Source organism: Oncorhynchus gorbuscha, linkage group LG10, assembly GCF_021184085.1.
Source record: "Oncorhynchus gorbuscha isolate QuinsamMale2020 ecotype Even-year linkage group LG10, OgorEven_v1.0, whole genome shotgun sequence".
Lineage (NCBI taxonomy): Eukaryota > Metazoa > Chordata > Actinopteri > Salmoniformes > Salmonidae > Oncorhynchus > Oncorhynchus gorbuscha.
Window position 1 is genome coordinate 31,427,380 of NC_060182.1, and position 20,828 is coordinate 31,448,207.

Below are 20,828 nucleotides of genomic sequence, written 5' to 3' on the forward strand. Positions count from 1 at the left end.
TGGGGGGAAAAACGAGCTCCAACTGGGAAACATATTTTGAACGGTCATCCAACTCGGAATTCCAACTCGGAAAATTCCAACTCGGAAAATTCCAACTCGGAAAATTCCAACTCGGAGAATTCCAACTCGGAGAATTCCAACTCGGAGAATTCCAACTCGGAGAATTCCAACTCGGGAACCTTCGTAGAGTTTCGACTTTCCGACGTGAAAATCACTGACGTCATGATTTGAAGTCTTGTTTGTTCGGAATTCTCAGTTGTCTTGAACGCACCATTATGCCGCGTTCAAAGCAATTAGGAATTCGGCAAAATACGAGGTCAAAACATGACATCAGTGATCTTCAGGTCGGAAAGTCTGAGCGATAGAAAGAGGCCCAAGTCCCCGATGTGGAATTCCGAGTTTGATGACCGTTTTAAATAAACAAAAATCCCAGTAGGAGCTCGTTTTTTCCCCGAGTTCCCGGTTGTTTTGAACTCACTGACCTCGGAGATTTCCGAGTTCCCTGTTGGTTTGAACGCGGCATCAGTCGTAGATTTGTCACTGTCATGCGCATTTGGGTTGTTGTTTAGTTTTTTTATGACAGGTTGAGGCCTCGGACTAAATTAGGAAAGGTACCCTGTCCCTTGTCAGGGAAATCCGCAATGGAGGGCATGGAATTGGATCTGGACCCGGAGCTTATGCAGAAATTCAGCTGCATGGGCACCACTGATAAAGACATCCTCATAGCCGAGTTTCAGAGACTGCTTGGGTTTCAACTGAACCCCGCTGGATGCGCCTTCTTCCTGGACATGACCAATTGGTGAGCTCGGGGACTTGTGGCCTCTCTGTGTTTGCTAATGCTAACTTAGATAGCTAGGTAGAGGATTGAGCTAGTTAGTTAGCTGTATGACGGATAGTCAGCCAACAATTTGTTTGTGATTTTCTTTTTTATTTACAATTCAACGAGCAAAAAATATTATTTTTTGCGTCTATTCTTAGATGTAAAATGTAATTAATCGGATTGTCATTTGGATTGCTAGCTAGCTAACTGGCTAATTAGCTACAGCCAGGATAGTCCTTCCTTCAATGAAAAATCATTGACAGGTGTGGGTCTATTAACGATCATTCTATAACGTTATTGTGGAACGTGTAAATTGCATATCTTTATTTTGTACAGCTATGTTACCGTCAGACTAATTATAATGTCTGGAGAGGGTATTGAGGTAACGTTGAATTAACGCATCTTTAGCAAGAGTAGTCATCATATCTAGCTAGGCAAATACAACCAATGAGGCTTGTTTGTCCACTCTGATTTTCTTTTTCAGCAATACATTTATTTCCACATGAAAGTGTCCAGGCATCACAAGACCACGGCCTGGGTCCCAACAAGGTTCCAAGCATAGAATTAGAGTACTAGAAGGAACATCATTGTTATTATGACCTAGGTCACAATAAGGTTCAATGCATGATTTGTTATTATGACAGTATAAAAGATCAGGTGGTTAGGGAGAGTATAGATCAGCCATGGTCTGCCAGTGCTGTGATAAAATTCATTGTTTTACACTATCTTATTGTTATATGCACAGCATGTTTGTTAGCCAGCCAGTTTAAAGGTGTAATATGCAGAAATTGCTCTGCCATTTCCTGGTTGCTAAAATGCTAATAGTTAGCCAAATTTCAGTATATGTAACAAAAGAACCAGTCACTATGTAGAGAATCATTGTATCATTTAAACCGCTGTGAAATATTTTTTCATAACCAACATTTTTTTTTTTCAATTCAGCTGTTTGAAACTGGTGCTCATAGCCAAAAGTAAAATACCCCCAAAAACTAAACTTAAGAATGGGTGGCATAGAAATAGCGTACATGGAACAGATCTTCCGCTTCTTGGACTTGCTTTCAATGAGAATGACAGATCTATAACCCACTTTTTTATGTGAATTTGGTAGTTGCCCAAAAAGTTACATATTGTTGATTTAAGGCTGTGTCTAGACTTGACAGTTCATGCAGCTTTAGTATTCTAATTATAGAGTTCTGATCATGGAATTCCAAATGTATCATGCATCTACAACTACATTTAAATGTCCCTTGTGCCCAGTAGTGTCTCCGGATTCCCTTTTTCAAATGCCACTATGCATTCTACAAACATTGGAGTAGGCAAAATATGATAACACAACATAATAGTTTAGCCTACAAACTATTATGACCCATCTATGGAAAGGAGTTTTCATGAAGACGTTCATGTCGGTTGCTCAAAGACACCCACAAGACTCGCCTGAAGATAGCCCTATACAAGAAAAATAATGGAAGTATATATGGTAGTTTAGTGCCTAAAAAAAGCGGGTTAAATATGTATACATTTTTTAAAGTAGTTTCCTGGTCTTTCTTATCTTTCAGATAAAGGACAGACAACTTCCTTTTTTAATATTTCTTGGGACTAGCTATTTTTCCACGTATTAATCTGTTGTTCAATGCATTTCTATGGGCTAATAGCAATAAGGCCAAATTCAGTATTTCATAAATGTTTTATTTTTTTATACCTAAGGTGTCAAAATCAAATAGCAAAATGATCTTTGGTGTCGCCATCTTAAAACAATTCCATATGTTAGTTAAGTGGAACCCTCCCCCAGGCTTAGACACTAGAGGAGTCATTGGATGAAGACGTCTTCTGTACAGAGGAGTTTTGTTAAGAGCCGCGGCTTGTTCTGATCATTTGGAAGCATAAGGACCTTTCATATCAGCAATAAATAATTTTCAAAAGTTTAAATTGATACACCACTTTATAGAGTTAGTGTTCCCACATGGCCATATCCCCATGTTACAGCGCATGTTTACGGAAGACAGAGGGACCACCTGTGATGACTAATTATCTAGCATGCTCCGAACACCTGTGTGTAACAGAAGGCCACTAGAAACCTGTTTTCCTGAAAAATAATGTTGGTTGCAACTGTGATAAAGCCGGTTACGACCGTGAACTGTAAGTGTATATTTAGCATTTGTGAAATTATATTTATGTGATATGAAAGTATGGGGTTTTGTTTCTTGAACCGTATCACAATTGAGAATCGTTTCACATTTAGATTTGAGTGTTTTCTGCCAGAGCCAGTCTACCTTTGAAAATAATATATATCTTCCTTGGACCTTAAGGATTACTCCATTTATGGTCTATCTACATATATTTTAGATGTCAAAGTTAGACCTATAAATAGTTTATACAATTATTTTAGGGTGACAATAATTATATTGCACACACTCTATCACATGCCTTTATTTTCCTGCGTAAGTAAAGCAGGAAATGCATCTCCAATGCCTCTACTGCCATTCATTCCAATTAGACTGGTTTGGATTTCTCCCTGACCACCACAATGGCTTCCATTTTCATACCATTCTGGAACTTTGAGGGGTTATGACATAGTACTTGAATAGGATCTCTATGGTTCCAAGATCCTCCTTTAGATCATGGGCACGTGCTGCAGTCAGCATGCTGTGCAGTTCAAGTTTCACATGCAGCAATGTTGCAGGTGGAAGGTTTGCCCTCACACAGCAGTGTTCTGCCGTGGAAACGTTTCACAATTTGTTTATTAATGCAACTATTTACACAAAACGCATCATATTTCGCAGTCGTTCGTCCTTAATAATGTTACTGGACAGTTTATCTTCCATGGTTGTGAACGTTATAACCCCATTCATTGACTATTACATTTGTACAGTTTTGCGTCGCTATTGACTATGGCTAGTTAACTAACAACATACTACTGCATCGTGGCAAATGGGCATTCGAAGGCCTTGATTTGCAATCACGTGAGACTATGTATTTGCACTGTCTAAAATGTGGAACTGCTGCACTCACATATGACAGTAGTTATATTGCTGTACATTCAGCTTGCAGCATTTCTGTAGTGTTGCTCTGAGGAACATGCATAATTCTAAAGGTCAATGTCCACTAAAATACATCTGGCCAAATTGTATGAGCAAGGAACATTTTGAAAGGGACTAAAAAACCTTCTCAGAGAATGTAATTCCTGTTGACCAGCTTGTTAGTTAGTAAAAGCCTTTAGGGGTGGTGGATCAGTGGACTTGGCTTCAGTGGGCTTGGCTCCCTGTCCTTATCAGAGTGTGTCAGGGGGAGGGATCCAAGAAGAAATACAAGTTACCACGGCAGTGGAAATTTTAAATTAAAGGCACAAGATTGCACCTTTGACTTACTGACTTGACTTAAACCATTTTATTCCATGAGGAGCATAGGTTATTCATAAATCATCTCCACGCACTCTGTTTTTGGCCAGTTCCTCAAGATTGGTCCTTTAAAACCCCCCTATAGTCGATGTCCATGCCCCTGCATAATAAAACAGTCCCCATTTAAAAATCCATCAGTTTAAACTAGATATATCGTTTTTTGCATTGGATGTGTCTCAGTAGAGATACTCTCAATGATCGTCTGCGCATCTGCGGTGAAAGGTGACAGCTAGAGTGGTGTTTGTCAGACCATGAGACATCCCGGAAATCAGTCTTCTCACTAAATCGTCTGTAGCGTCCGAATGGTTTGGCCTAGAAAAACCTCTCTATGGAAAGATGACTGTTTCAACTGTTCTGCCTGTGACTATGGAACCCTGACCTGTTCACCGGACGTGCTACCTGTCCCAGACCTACTGTTTTCAACTCTCTAGAGACTGCAGGAGCAGTAGAGATACTCTCAATGATCGGCTATGAAAAGCCAACTGACATTTACTCCTGAGGTGCTGACTTGTTGCACCCTCAACAACTACTGTGATTATTATTGGGGCGGCAGGGTAGCCTAGTGGTTAGAGAGTTGGACTAGTAGTAGGTAGTTGGACTAGTAACCGGAAGGTTGTAAGTTCAAACCCCCGAGCTGACAAGGTACAAATCTGCCGTTCTGCCCCTGACCAGGCAGTTAACCCACTGTTCCTAGGCCGTCATTGAAAATAAGAATTTGTTCTTAACTGACTTGCCTAGTTAAATAAAGGTAAAATTAAATAAAAAATTAATCAAATAAATTATTATTTGACCATGCTGGTCATTTATGAGCATTTGAACATCTTGGCATGTTCTGTTATAATCTCCACCCGGCACAGCCAGAAGAGGACTGGCTACCCCTTATAGCCTGGTTCCTCTCTAGGTTTCTTCCTAGGTTTGGGCCTTTCTAGGGAGTATTTCCTATCCACCGTCCTTCTGCACCTGCATTGCTTTAGGCTGGGTTTCTGTACAGCACTTTGATATATCAGCTGATGTAAGCAGGGCTATATAAATACATTTGATTTGACTCTCACTAACACGATGGTGTTCTCAGTTTTGCTCTACAGTGGGCTTGGCTCCACTGTACAGTGGGCTTGGCTTGGCTCCATTGTAGAGTCCCAAGCATCTGTCTGTAGTGTCCGAACAGTTTGGGCTACACACTAATACACCTCTGTGCAAAGGCGAGACTCTCACAAACACGTACAGTACCAGTCAAAAGTTTGGACACCTACTCATTCAAGGGTTTTTCTTTATTTTTATATTTTCTACATTGATGTCTTCACTTTTATTCTACAATCAAAACTATTAAATAACACATGGAATCATGTAGTAACCAAAGAAAGTGTTAAACAAATCAAAATATGTCTTAGATTCTTCAAAGTAGTAACCTTTTTGCCTTGATGACAGCATTGCACACTCTTGGCATTCTCTGAAACAGCTTCATGAGGTAGTCACCTGGAATGCATTTCAATTAACAGGTGTGCCTTCTTAAAAGTTCATTTGTGGAATTTCTTAATGCATTTGAGACAATCAGTTGAGGTGGCATACAGAAGATAGCCCTATATGGTAAAATACTTTACTTTTAGACATGGTCAGTCAATCTGGAAAATGTCAAGAACTTTGAAAGTTTCTTCAAGTGCAGTCGCCAAAACCATCAAGCGCTATGATGAAACTGACTCTCGTGAGGACCGCCAAAGAAAAGAAAGATCCAGAGTTACCTCTGCTGCAGAGGACAAATTCATTAGAGTTAATTGCACGTCAGATTGCAGCCCAAATAAATGCTTCATAGAGTTCAAGTAACAGACACATCTCAAAATCAACTGTTCAGGGGAGACTGCGTGAATCAGGCCTTCCTTCATGGTCAAATTGCAGTTTAAGAAACCACTACTAAAGGACACCAATAAGAACAAGAGACTTCCTTGTGCCAAGAAACACGAGCAATGGACATTGGACCGGTGGAAATCTGCCCTTTTTGTTTTGATGATTCCAAATGTGAGATTTTTTGTTCCAACTGCCGTGTCTTTGTGAGACGCAGAGTAGGTGAACGGATGATCACCGCATGTGTGGTTCCCATCGTGAACCATGGAAAAAGAAAAGCAGCCAACAAGTGCTCAGCATATGTGGGAACTCCTTCAAGACTGTTGGAAAAGCATTCCAGGTGAAGCTGATTGTGAGAATGCCAAGAGTGTGCATAGCTGTCATCAAGGTAAAGAGTGGCTACTTTGAAGAATCTCAAATATTAAATATATTTTGATGTTTAACACTTAATATTTGGTCACTACATGATTCCATGTGTTATTTAATAGTTTTGATGTCTTCACTGTTAAGGTAGAAAATAGTCAAAATAAAGAGAAACCCTGGAATGAGTAGGTGTGTCCACATTTTTGACTAGTACTGTACATGTTTTGCTCTAGGACGCCCATAGGCATCACAAAAGTCGTCTGAAGTCCCCCCGGTACCAGTTTTAAAAAATGAATGAAAGTGTATATATGAAGAGTGTTTTTAGTGCCAATATTAAATACATGTAGAAATAATAATAATAATACATTCAAAGCTGATCTTTCTTATCTTTCAGATAAACTTCCTTTTTAGAATTTTTTTTTTTTTGGGGGGGGGGGGACATCTGTTAAATGTTGTGAATTTACTATTCAATGTGTTTGTATGGGCTAATAGCAGTAGGCCAAATTTTACGTTTTTCATCAAATATTTTTTTATGTACTTCAAGGGGTCTTATTAAAATTTAAGACAGGGTTTAGTCTGTAGATTAAAGTTGCAATATGCAGAAATCGTTCTGCCATTTCATAGTTGCAAAAATATGGATAGTTTGACTAATTTCAGTTTATATGACAAAACAAGCAATGTGTAGAGAATCATTGTGCCATCTTAACCGCTGTGAAATATATATTTTCAATAACCAAAAATGTTGTATTTTCAGCTGTTTGAAGCTGGTGTACAAAACCGACTGTAAAAGACGCAAAAACAAAACTGTGCAACGCAAGACAAAAAAATTACAAAGGTTTGAGTGAGAGGACTAACTGGTGTCCAAATGGCCACACACCTCTCCCAAAGTGTGCACAGTTCCTGAGTAATTTCAATGCACTTGTGAATCAAAGAGTATTCAACTATGAGGTTCTTTTCTTTTTTAGCTCTCTTAGCTGTGCCGTTTTAGGAACTAAAACAAGAAAAGCATATTTACATATTAATTTCCTTTTAAATTGTTTAACTTGGGTCAAAATCTTTCGGGTAGCCTTCCACAAGCTTCCCACAATAAGTTGGGGGGATTTTGGCTCATTCCCCCTGACAGAGCTGGTGTAACTGAGTCAGGTTTGTAGGCCTCCTTTCTCATGCACACTTTTTCAGTTCTAGCCAAAAATGTTCTATGGGATTAAGATCAGGGATTTGTGATGGCCCCTCCAATACATTGACTTACATATATATATTGACATATATATATGTGTATATATGTATGTATATGTTTTTGCTTTGTCATTATAGGGTATTGTGTGTAAATTGATGAAAAAGGCCAATATCCCTTGCTTAAACAGACATATGTTTTTTGCCTTGAGCATGAGGGGGGCCTGAAGCGAAGAAATTATATTTTAAAAAATCTCTCTCTCTCTGTGTGTGTGTGTGTGTGTGTGTGTGTGTGTGTGTGTGTGTGTGTGTGTGTGTGTGTGTGTGTGTGTGTGTGTGTGTGTGTGTGTGTGTGTGTGTGTGTGTGTGTGTGTGTGTGTGTGTGTGTGTGTGTGTGTGTGTGTATGTGTGTGTGTGTGTGTGTGTGTGTGTGTGTGTATGTGTGTGTGTATGTGTGTGTGTGTGTGTGTGTGTATATATGTGTGTGTGTGTGTATGTATGTATGTATGTGTGTGTATATATGTATGTATGTGTGTGTGTATATGTATATATATATATATATGTGTGTGTGTGTATATATATATTTTCATCAATTTACACACAATACCCTATAATGACAAAGCAAAAACATATACATACATATATACGCATATATAAAAGGCTAATTGGTCATTAGAAAACCCTTTTGCAATTAGCACAGCTGAAAACTGTTGTTCTGGTTTTAAAGAAGCGATAAAACTGGCCTTTTGACTTGTTGAGTATCTGGAGCATCGACATTTGTGGGTTCGATTACAGGCTCAAAATGGACAGAAACAAAGAACTTTCTTCTGAAACTCGTCAGTCTATTCTTGTTCTGAGAAATGAAGGCTATTCCATGCGAGAAATTGCCAAGAAACTGAAGATCTCATACAACGCTGTGTACTACTCCCTTCACAGAACAGCGCAAACTGTCTCAAACCAGAATAGAAAAAGGAGTGGGAGGCCCCGGTGCACAACTGAGCAAGAGGACAAGTACATTAGGGAGTCTAGTTTGAGAAACGGACTCCTCAAAAGTACTCAACTGGTAGCTTCATTATATAGTACCCGCAAAACACCAGTCTCGACATCAACAGTGAAGAGGCGACTCCGGGATGTTGGCCTTCTAGCCATTGAGGAGGAGTGGGACAACATTCCACAAGCCACAATCAACAGCCTAATCAACTCTGTGAAGGAAATGTGTCTCGCTGCATGAGGCAAATGGTGGTCACACCAAATACAAACTGTTTTTCAGATCCACGCCCCTCTTTTTTTTGTGTTTAAAAAAAATCTGTGACCAACAGATACATATCTGTATTCCCAGTCATGTGAAATCCATAGATTAGGGCCTAATGAATTTGTTTCAATTGACTGATTTCCTTATTTGAACTGTAACTCAGTAAAATCGTTGAAATTGTTGTGTTTTATATTTTTGTCCAGTATACTTTTAGTCTACCGGGTTTACTATGTTACGTCTAGTCTCTGGGACCAGGCTGAATTCAGGCACTTATATTCCCAAATCTGCCACTTTCAACCCGTATAGGGGTATGTGTGTAACGGGTTAAGTTTTCTTCAAACAAGCCTTCCTTTATTTTAAATATGATATATTTGCTTGATTTCCCCCTCTTTTCAACCTCCACCCTTTGCACCAAAACAGGGATAGTTGTGTTCTACTAACTGATATCCATTTCTTTCCCCCATTTTTACGTCTCTCATAGGAACTTACAAGCAGCCATCGGAGCCTACTATGACTTTGAAAGCCCCAACATCAATGCACCATGCATGTCTTTTGTTGGGGATGTGACGATCGGTGAGGGGGAGTCTGTTCCCCCTGACACGCCCTTCACTAAGACGTGGAGGATACAGAACACAGGTTGGTTGAAGTGAAAAGACCCTTTAGGCGCTGTGACTAAAATCACAACCTAACAAGCTACTGATCGTTACTGCGGCTGGCAATTGAGGTAATGGTTTATCAATTTCATCATGTGTAATTTGTTTGTTTGTCTCTCACAGGAGCAGAGTCATGGCCCCCCGGGGTATGTCTGAAGTATGTTGGAGGGGACCAATTTGGTCATGTGAACATGGTGATGGTGCGCTCATTAGACCCCCAGGAGATGGCTGATGTCAGTGTGCAGATGCGTAGCCCAGCGGCTCCTGGCATGTACCAGGGCCAGTGGAGGATGAGCACAGCCACAGGACTCTTCTATGGGGGTGAGAAACTTTATTTAGCAGTCAACTGTTATAACTGTTTAGCACCGATTTAATAAACCACCTATAAATGTATTTGTTTAAACCACTCAAACCTTTTTCACATCCTCTAGAAAGTATACCTTGATGTAACGTGTTACCGCAGTCTAAGGTTGAATCCACCAAAGGCAATGCTTTCATCACTTGAATACATTGAAGGTCTAATGCTTCTACTAGGTGTAGTTTTCTAAAACCTTTCCCCCGGTGGAGTGTTAACATTCTTCTCTCCCCACTGTAGATATGATCTGGGTGATCCTCAGCGTGGAGGTGGGAGGCCTCCTGGGTGTGACGCAGCAGCTGTCTTCCTTCCAGGCTGAGTTTAACACCCAGCCTGCCCGCAACGTGGAGGGAGACTACAACCCCTTCGCCTCTCCACAGAAACACGCCGGTGGCAACGAAAACAGTCACCGTGACGACAGCGGTCTCAAGGACCCCGCGGACACCTGGGAGGGTGGTCCGGACCAAATGCAGCAAGAGCAAAATGGACTGTCACAAAACTCTGTGAATATAGCAACAAACGGTCTCCAAAGCAACTTATCAGTAGTGACTTATAGCCAGGTAAGGCCTATATGGAGCAACAATAAACTTCTTAGGGATACACTTCAATGTTTAATATACTATAGTTCATCAGTATAACCAAAACTTTGTATTTATTAATATTTTTCTATATCCACAAGATGTTTCTTTATTTTCCCCCACAGGGTATTCACGGACCCTATCCTTTTGGGCAGTCCTAAGACATGGGAAACATCGTCACAGCCAGGCAGCACTGTGTTCCTGGATTCACATCAACTAATGAGGGAGGATTACCTGTGGCTGGTGGAGTATCCTGAGATTCATATAAACACTTATGCAAAGTCCCACCTCCACTTTACCACAAAACAAACAGAAACCAGAAGACATAGCTGCTCTGTTCTGTCCCAGCAAACGACTCAACCAACAACATCCCACATCCAGTGTATGCATGTGTGAATGCTAAGTTAAAAATGAGAGTGCTACAAATCTTTTTAAAAGCGATGAGAAGTTTTTTTTTCTGATCTTTATTTTTTGATTTTAGTTGTCGTGTCTGAATGCAGTTGAGACTACCGTGATGAAAGGAGTAGTGTGTGTCTGTTTGCGTGGATGTGTGTGTTTGCGTGTGTTGTGCAACCTGAAAGAGACAGATTAGGGAGGAAAAGCCATTTATTTTGCGTACTGATCCTCTAGTTCCTAAACTGACTTAAAAATATATAATCTGTTCTCTTCTTACTTTTTTATCCTAATTTCACAGTGTATACTTTTCAGGGACAGGAGAGTAATTCCACAAATTCAGCAGCCTGATATGCATGTATTGTTGTTGATGTTTTCTGGTAACATCAAATGAAGAACAGCTCATTCACATGCATTTCCTGTTCACTATTTGCTGTAGCTTCACTTTGATTATGTTACTCTGAAAGTTGAGCTACAGTATATCTATCCACTAGAGGGAGTTCTTTATCAAAATTGGAGTTGCCCAGTCCTGTAAAAACAAAACACAAAAAACATTAACTAACATTTACTCAAAGGATCCTCTATATCAGGGTCAATACATGGAAAGTAGATTTGTATCAGCACCCTGTAGGTTCAATTTGTTTTCATTTGTTCTGTAAGATTGCAAAAGTCCACGTTGCAAAGCCATGACGTTTCTGGCTTTTATTGTCTTGAGTTGAATGTATTTGCAGAATGTAGAGCTATGTTGTTTTGAAGCATCTTTGCTTATTTTGCCCAAAGATCTTTATTTGCTTTGACAAAGGCACAGCTTGATTAATGTTTTGCTAATGATCCTGGGCTTTGGAATAAACTGTTGAGAGAAAATTCTGAATTCACAATTAGTCTCCTCTTGCTCAGACATTAAAATGTTAAACAACTCGTTTGTTAAAGTATTTGTTTGTACCAGCAGTCAATTCATTACTCCCTCAAAAGTCTATGTGAAGAATGTGTGAAGGGTTCTGAGCAGTTATTCTGAAAAGTACTTTTTCTCTCATGGCTAACTACCAGGAAGTTTGAAAAGACAGGCTGAGTGGGCAGGGTGCTTTTTATTCATGACCGACAACTAGCCTTGACTGACAGCTCTTCCCAATGCCTATGTCAAGCGACTTGGATGCAGTGATCGGCTTTGCAATACAATTATCTCAAGCTAACTTGGTGATACATAAAGCAAATCGAACCACATTGAAATTGCATCAATGATATTTGTTTTGGCATGTCTCTTGTGATGGGGTTCACAGCAGCAATGACGGATGTGTTGGCTTGACAACTGTGTTGGCGTTTTAAATGACCCTTCCCCCTCTTTTGTTCCATGCTGGGTGAAGACCTAGCTAGCCAGTAACACCAGACACAGATGAATGGGGAAACATGTGTCTTTTCCACAGATGATTAGGGTAGACTTTTAATTATATTTGCTGACACCCTACAGTAAAATGTTGGCACCAGTAGAGTAGCTATCTAGCTATATAAACTAAGCCCCTCCAAACACACTTTTGCCGATGTTGGTTTGAAGGTGGTACCTATTTTTAAATTATGGAAGACAGTATCATGTTACCATTAGTGTATTAAAATTAGAGTTAGTGATGTCCTCTTAATAATGAATCCAAGTGTTTGACATGGGGGAGCGGACCAGTAACTTTATGATCAAACTTTATCATTGTAAAAGCAACAGTCATTTTTCATACTTTGGTCATCGTACCTTGATCTGGTTTCATCCAAATATCATTCAATTTCATGAAAAACATGATTTTGACTGTTCAAGACCTTTTAAGTTACTTGCACTAACTGGTTAATCTCTATGCACTGAGTAGTTAACTATCGCTTCTTTTACTATGGCCAGTTGTCTTTATGCTTCAATTTCATGCCTGGAAGGCTACATTACTTTTCATCTTGTATTTGTTATATTTCCATCTGCAACTAGTGAAGACTTTGACAACCTGGCTACCGAGATTACCTTTTTCAAATATTCACTTTACATAGGGGGGAGTAGGACAACAAACAACAGCACACTCATTTTACGCCCCAGGGATGACTGTGTACTATGAAAATGTCACAGCAGTATCATTGTCCAGAACCACACCTCTTGTCATGGTTGATCTGCCTAGGTAACAGCATTTGGAAATATCTTGGATCAATTGCATGTGCTCTTGAAACTTTATGAAGCATGGTAATGACAAACGTCTTAAAAACAAATGAATACACTCCCCTCTAATCTCCCTGGTTGCGTTTCAAATCGCCCCCAATTCCCTTTTATAGTTCCCTTACTATATAGGGAATAGGGTACAATACCATTTGGGACACATCCCCATTTTTATCTTTCATTTACAATTGGATGTCATGTATGTAGTAATGAGTGATACGTTTGCTTTTTTTTGTTGGTATGGTAGATTTTTCTTTCTTTGAAGTTTTCAGGGGTCAGAGTGGTGAATGGATGACTTGGTGCTAGAGTTCTACAGCAGCACATTTATGAGACAAAGTCAGAGCAAAGAATTGAAAGCCCTTTTTCTGTATGTTTGAATGAACCTTTGTATAATTAAATTATCACTGAAAACCAAATGCTGGCCGTTTTCTCCATGGTCTTTATTTTTTACATTATCTTGCGTTCTAGTTTTGCAGTCACTGCAGTAATACATTTCTCTCCAGATTTCTCCAGATTTTTAAACGGATGTATTTAATCATGCACTCAAGACACAAAAAATATGTATTTATTATGTACAGGTAGTGGAAATGGATGCCTGTAACATTTACTAAGCAAGCAACTTAAGAATGAATAACTTGCTTTCATTAACTTTTCCTCTACTAATGTCAATAAGCTCTCCAAATCCAAATCATTGTTCAGGTTCCCATATTATATAACTGATTACTTTGCACCAAATTGAACAGGGGTTCATTCATAAATGAAATCCAGCCATCAGTCTGGGTGATTGTATCTCATGTGGCATTGATCAACATTTTTGGCATGATTCAATTAAAATACTAAACATCTTATGAATAGCCAATAAATATCCTGTTCGACAAGGGTATAAAAGTAATTATTAGAAGGTAAAGCTACATGGGCCTATGTCTAAGGTATGGTATAATGAAAAGCTCTGACTGAAAAAGAGGGGGATAGCCTCCACATACAGTAGACTAAAATGTTTCAGGAGATTTAAGGAGATTCTCGAGAGGTATTAAACATTCTGAGATTACAGCAATAAAACTAATGTAAAGCTGCAAATTTTCTCACGTCTCGAACGCTACCTCCGGAGGTAGCACACGACCCTCGCCCAAGAGTTGCCCCCCTCTAAGCAGGACAATTTAAACAGAATTGTCTCTTTGAGCCCAACACTACTACAGTAAAAATGTTAATAGCAGAGCAAGGTTTTTGCTCCATCACTCTTCAGTCTGAATAAGTGTTAAACTCCGAGGGCCGAAAGTAAGTACTTGGCCAGTGGGCAATTCTAAAGTAACAGAATTTGTTTACTTTAAAAGTATGCCAAACAAAACCCTGTAAAGTTAAACAAACCATCCAACTCTATGCACAAGGACTACTTTTAACAATTTCCACAGAAAATGTAACAAAAACACGTTTACTCGAAGAATAATGCAGATGTAAAGTTTGGTAACAGGATGACGGTAAAATCTGTTTTTTATGTGACCACATTTTCAAAAAAGTCATATCTATTTCAAAGATTTCTGCAGTAAGAATGGGATGTCAGCTATGATGACACCTTGAGGTTGAAAAAATATATATTTTGGTTATTGAACTACAGTAAGTGAAGTGGATTAACACCCGGTAAAATGCAGACCTTTTTATCTACCAAGAGAGTTCTCATCTGTAATTATCACAACTGTCTACATTCCTCCAAAGGCCAACACTACTCTGGCACTCAGCAAACTGCATGGGCCCATAAACAAATAAGAAACCGCTTACCCAGAGGTGGTGGGCGGAGACTTTAACACAGGGAGACTTAAAACCGTCCTACCTCACATCTACCGACACATCTCCTGCGCCACTAGGGGCGCTAAAACTCTAGACCATTTTTATTCTACCCACAGAAACACATACAAAGTCCTACAGTGCCTTGCGAAAGTATTCGGCCCCTTTGAACTTTGCGACCTTTTGCCACATTTCAGGCTTCAAACATAAAGATATAAAACTGTATGTTTTGTGAAGAATCAACAACAAGTGGGACACAATCATGAAGTGGAACGACATTTATTGGATATTTCAAACTTTTTTAACAAATCAAAAACTGAAAAATTGGGCGTGCAAAATTATTACTCCATTCTCCTGCTTCCTGTTTACAAACAAACACTCAAACAGGAAGTACCAATAAGGAAGTGGTCGGACCAAGTAGACGCGAAGCTACAAAACTGTTTTGCTAGTACAGGCAGGGATATGTTCCGGGATTCGATAACATTGAGGAGTTTACAGTCCCAGGCTTCATAAGTGCTTAAACGATGTCGACCCCACAGTGACGATAATGTATTCCAACCAAAAACCATGCATGACAGGCAACATCCGCACGGGGCTAAAGGTTAGAGCTACCGCTTACAATAAATGGAACACAGACATGGACGCATACAAGAAATCCCGCTAAGACCTCCGACGAAACATCAAACATGAAAAATTACAATATAGGAGGAAGGTGGAATCCTATTACACCGGCTATGATGCTTGTCGTATGTGGCAGGGCTTGCAGACGATAACGGATAGCAATTCCAACTATACAGGAGCTTATTGTCTAAACCATTTTGTACATAATTCACATCAATGGGATTGTAGTGGAGCAGGTTGAAAGTTTCAAGTTCCTTGGTGTCCATATCACCAACAAACTATCATAGCGCAAACACACAAAGACAGTCGTGAAGAGGGCACAACAACAACTTTTCTCTCTCAGGAGACTGAAAAGATTTAGCATGGGTCCCCAGATCTTCAAAAAGTTCTACAGCTGCACCATCGAGAGCATCCTGACTGGTTGCATCACCGCCTGGTATGGCAACTGCTCGGCATCCGATCGTAAGGCGCTACAGAGGGGGCAAAGCTTCCTGCCATCCACGACCTATATACTAGGTGGTGTCAGAGGAAGGCCCAAAAAATGGGCATAGACTCCAGCCACCCAAGCCATAGACTGTTCTCTCTGCTACTGCATGGCAAGCGGTACCGGAGCACCAAGTCTAGGTCCAAAAAGCTCCTTAACAGCTTCTACCCCCAAGCCATAAAACAATTCAACAAATGGCCACCTGGACTACATACATTGACCCCCCCTCCCCCCTGATTTAACACTGCTGCTACTCACTGTTTATTATTTATGCATAGTCACCTTACCCCTACCTAAATGTACAAATTACTTTGATTAACCTGTACCCCTGCACATTGACTCGGTACCGGTACCCCCTGTAAATAGCCTCTGTATTGTAATTTTATTGTGTTACTTTAAATTACATTTTATACTTTAGTTTATTTAGTAAATATTTCCTTTACTCTATTTCTTGAACTGCATTTCACGGTAAGGTTGTATTCGTATTTCTACCTGTTGTATTCGGCGCATGTGACAAATAACATTTGATTTGATTTGACATAGGGTTGCATGGGAGACACCTTTTAAAGATATATTTGAATTTAGATCTCTCTTTACACTACACAAGTGTCACTGCTGGACCTAGTTTGAGTTGTCAAAGTACTGTAATGTGAAGAGGCCCTTAGTTTGAAGACAAGATGAGTGACTGATATTCTGTAATAGTAGGTGAATCAAGGTTTGAGTGGGTGGGTCTGTGTCTGTGAAAGAGGTGTTCAATCTGGGGTATAAAATAGAAGTATAACAGCGCTGTTACTCTTCTGCACTTTCAACTATTAAATTCAAATATATTAGAAAAAGAAAGTGTATCATGTTGTAAGGTGGGGCCCATTGAATATGCATCAACAAATTCCATGACAGGTTTAGTTGTTTTTTATATATTTTCATTGGTATTGGTAACCAAGGGGAAATCTGTAATTGGTGTCAAACCAACACTCAAATGTTAGATGTGTCTGTCAACTTACTATTCCAAGATGATTCATCTGACTGTGTTGGTAGATGGTCGCTCTTTAGAATATGTCAATAGAACTGCACAAACATTGCTCTTTTGTTTAAGCAAACATTTGCACTCGTTCTCTTACTATGTTGATGTTACACAAGTTCCGTGAGCGTTTAAATAAGGCATATCACCATTTCAGTGACAGATCCTTCAACATCTCATAAATGTTTATTTCAGTCAGGTCCTCACACATCCATAGTCCTGATGAATAGGTAATTGTGATTCCCATGGACCAAGCTTTCGTCTCTTGTATTGTACCTTTGTCCCCTGGCTTTGGGCATGCATGATAATCAAGAACACTGACTGTAACTTACCCCTAACCCTGATTGGTTAGTTGGTTCCTCACCAGACTTTTGGATAGCTGTGCCGAGACTTCTCATCATCTCTCCCTTTCAAAATGTTTACACCCAAAGTTGACCCTCTTTCCAAATAAAACAATTTCCTGATACTTAGACAGTTTAACTCTTGACAACTATGTAATTAGATTTGACTGACATGATGCTGGTAGATGGAAAATTACTAGAAGTTGCAGGAAGACTTACAGATGGGGGAAGCGGTGAATTTGCATGTATACTTCCCTGTGGAAGGCTGCATTGCCTAGTGCCATTTGATCCTGGTGAGATAGCTCTTTAACATGAAATGGGGGGATTTAAAACAGTTCACTGCAAACTGCTGTCATGAGCAAACACAGTTTGGCCAGCAGCCATATCAGACAATGGAAAAGGCATGCAATTAATCATCTTGGATGCAACAAAGACAGTTTCAGTTAATGTGTTCCAAGGAAGTGGGTTTCACATTTAGAAAATTCCCTGATCTATATCTTGTGAGTTGTTTCTGGCAGCAAATTGCTTCTGTTTTTCCCCACCCTCCTCACTGGCTCTCTTAAGCTCTGCAATACGTTTCTGGACTTTACATTTATTTCAGTCTAAAATTAAATCCATCTACCAGCAGCTTCAGCTATCCTTCACCCCTGAATACACTTTAGGTACTTTTTATGTATATTTCTCTTAAATGAGAATTATACTTAAATTGATGTTTCGTATAAATGTAAGTTTCATGTAGTTGACCCATCAACGTCATTTTATTATTAGTATACTAGCATGATCAATTCAATGGTATTTTAATTAGAATTCCTGGATATTCCTTATGAATACGGTGTACAGGTATACTTTTACAAATATACTTCTACTCAGTAATACCACATTGGCTATTGTAATTAGCCATGTAAAGGTTACAATGATTGATGAAGACATCCTCTCAGCCAATGTTACAACAGTCTATTTACAAAACAGTTGAAAAAGCTAAATGAGGAACAGCATATTATAAATCTTTTTTTTAAAGTATACTTAAACATATTTAGTGGATATAATTAAAATATACTATTTTTTTAAGTGCAGTGCCTTCGGAAAGTTTTCAGACCACTTGACTTTCTCCACATTTTTTTTTTTGCAAATGTATTAAAAATTTAAAACAGAAATACCGAATTCAGACCCTTTGCTATGAAACTCGAAATTGGGCTAAGGTGCATCCTTTTTCCATTGATCATCCTTGAGATGTTTCTTCAACTTGATTGGAGTCCACCTATGGTAAATTCAATTGATTGGACATGATTTGGATGTATGAGGTCCCACAGTTGACAGTACGTGTCAGAGCAAAAACCAAGCCATGAGGTCGAAGGAATTGTCCATAGAGCTCAGAGACAGGATTGTGTCGAGGCACAGATCTGGGGAAGGTTACCCCAAAAAGTATGCAGTATTGAAGGTCCCCAAGAACACAGTGGCCTCCATCATTCTAAAATGGAAGAAGTTTGGAACCACCAAGACTCTTCCTACAGCTGGCCGCCCAGCCAAACTGAGAAATCCTAGGGCCTCCCGGGTGGCGCAGTGGTCTAGGGCACCGCATCGCAGCACTAGCTGTGCCACCAGAGACTCTGGGTTCGCACCCAGGCTCTGTCGCGACCGGGAGGTCTGTGGGGCGACGCACAATTGGCCTAGCGTCATCCGGGTTTGGCTGGTAGGGATATCCTTGTCTCTTCGCGCACCAGCGACTCCTGTGGCGGGCCGGGTGCATTGCACGTTAACCAAGGTCGCCAGGTGCACGGTGTTTCCTCCGACACATTGCTGGCTTCCGTGTTGGATGCAAGCTGTGCGGCTTGGTTGGGTTGTGTTTTGGCCCTCGAGCCCCTACGGGAGTTGTAGCGATGAGACAAGACAGTAACTACTAACAATTGAATACCATGAAAAAGGGGGTAAAAAAATATATATATGAAGATTGTTTAAAAAATGAATTTTAAAAAAATAATAATAAAAATAATAAAAATATTCATTTTTATTTTCTGAGTTTTATTTGCTCATATTTTATGACCAAGTATACTTCTTCAAAGAATGGCTTGGTTGCACCAATTGCTATTACCAAGAAGAATATGGAGAATAAATGTAATAACTTCGGAGCCATGTCATTCTGAAGAAGTTTATTATACCTGTAAGATTTATGGGAAGATTGTCCCATTTAATTAAATCTGCTTTCATATGGTTGGGTAATGGGATAAAGTTATCTTTATATATTTAATGAAGCTGCCTGTTGAGGACTTGTGAGACATCTCTTTCTCAAACTAGACACTCTAATGTACTTGTCCTCTTTCTCAGTTGTGCACCTCCTATTCCTCTTTCTATTCTGGTTAGAGACAGTTTGGGCTGTTCTGTGAAAGGAGTAGTACACAGCGTTGTACCAGATCTTCAGTTTCTTGGCAATTTGTCGCATGGAATAGCCTTCATTTCTCAGAACAAGAATACACTGGCGAGTTTCAGAAGAAAGTTCTTTGTTTCTGGCCATTTTGTAGCCTGTTATTGAACCCACAAATGCTGATGCTCCAGATACTCAACTAGTCTAAAGAAGGGCAGTTGTATTGCTTCTTTAATCAGAACAACAGTTTTCAGCTGTGCTATCATATTTGCAAAAGGGTTTTCTAATGATAAATTAGCCTTTTAAAATTATAAACATGGATTAGCTAACACAACGTGCCATTGGAACACAGGAATGATGGTTGCTGATAATGGGCCTCTGTACGCCTATGTAGATATTCCATAAAAAAATCAGCCGTTTCCAGCTACAATAGTCATTTCCAACATGAACAATGTCTACACATTATTTTTAAAATCAATTTGATGTTATTTTAATGGACAAAAAAATAGCTTTTCTTTCAAAAACAAGGACATTTCTAAATGACCCCAAAATTTTGATTGGTAGTGTATATATTCTAAATGGTATTTTCCAAGAAATGATCAAATAGTTTGACAACCCTGTTTGTAAGCTTTTAAATTATATAAATCTCAACCGTTTATCTTTTCTAGTGATGAAGACATGGATGACTCATGGTATGGTGAGGTATGCAATCAAAGTTGTTGTTGTCAAAAGTAATTGAATTCAAATGGATTGTATCCTCCACTCTTAGAAAATAATTGTTATTTGAGGACGTTTAGGGTTCTACCAAGAACCATTTTGATCAGAAGAACCCTTTTTGGGCCTCCGAGTGGCGCAGCGGTCTAAGACAAATCGCAATACTTGAGGCATCACTACAGACCCGGTTTCGATCCCAGGCTGTGTTGTGACCGGGAGTCCCATAGGGCGGCACACAATTGGCCCAGCGTCATCCGAGTTAGGAGAGGGTTTGGCCGGGAGGGGCTTTACTTGGCTCATCGCGCTCTAGCTTTCCTCCAACACATTGGTGCGGCTGGCTTCCGGGTTGAGCGGGCGGTTCAGGAACGCGGTTTGGCGGGTCATGTTTCAGGGGGACGCATGACTTGACCTTCTCCTCTCCCAAGCCCGTTGGGGAGTTGCAGCGATGAGACAAGATCGTAATTGGATAGAAGAAGAACCCCTTTTGGAAGACGGGTTCTTTGTAAGACAAAGGGTTC

At 39.8% G+C, this 20,828-nt stretch overlaps 1 protein-coding gene across 1 annotated transcript; it reads left to right on the forward strand.

Annotated features, from left to right (window-relative positions):
* Positions 1-293: 293 nt before the first annotated feature.
* Positions 294-13,410, forward strand: LOC124045871 (protein ILRUN-like). Its single transcript, XM_046365631.1, has 5 exons — positions 294-799; positions 9,321-9,475; positions 9,616-9,813; positions 10,088-10,407; positions 10,551-13,410. Exons 1-5 carry the CDS (start codon positions 642-644, stop codon positions 10,584-10,586), a joined length of 867 nt encoding a protein of 288 aa, XP_046221587.1. The 5' UTR covers positions 294-641; the 3' UTR covers positions 10,587-13,410.
* The last annotated feature ends 7,418 nt before the right edge of the window (positions 13,411-20,828 follow it).

What these genes read in the sequence shown, in the direction of transcription:
- LOC124045871 (XM_046365631.1), top strand. Translation starts at nt 642, where the DNA reads ATGGAGGGCATGGAATTGGATCTGGACCCGGAGCTTATGCAGAAATTC. An exon ending in TTCCTGGACATGACCAATTG is followed by an intron (nt 800 to 9,320) that starts GTGAGCTCGGGG and finishes CGTCTCTCATAG; the next exon opens with GAACTTACAAGCAGCCATCG. An exon ending in CACAGGACTCTTCTATGGGG is followed by an intron (nt 9,814 to 10,087) that starts GTGAGAAACTTT and finishes TCCCCACTGTAG; the next exon opens with ATATGATCTGGGTGATCCTC.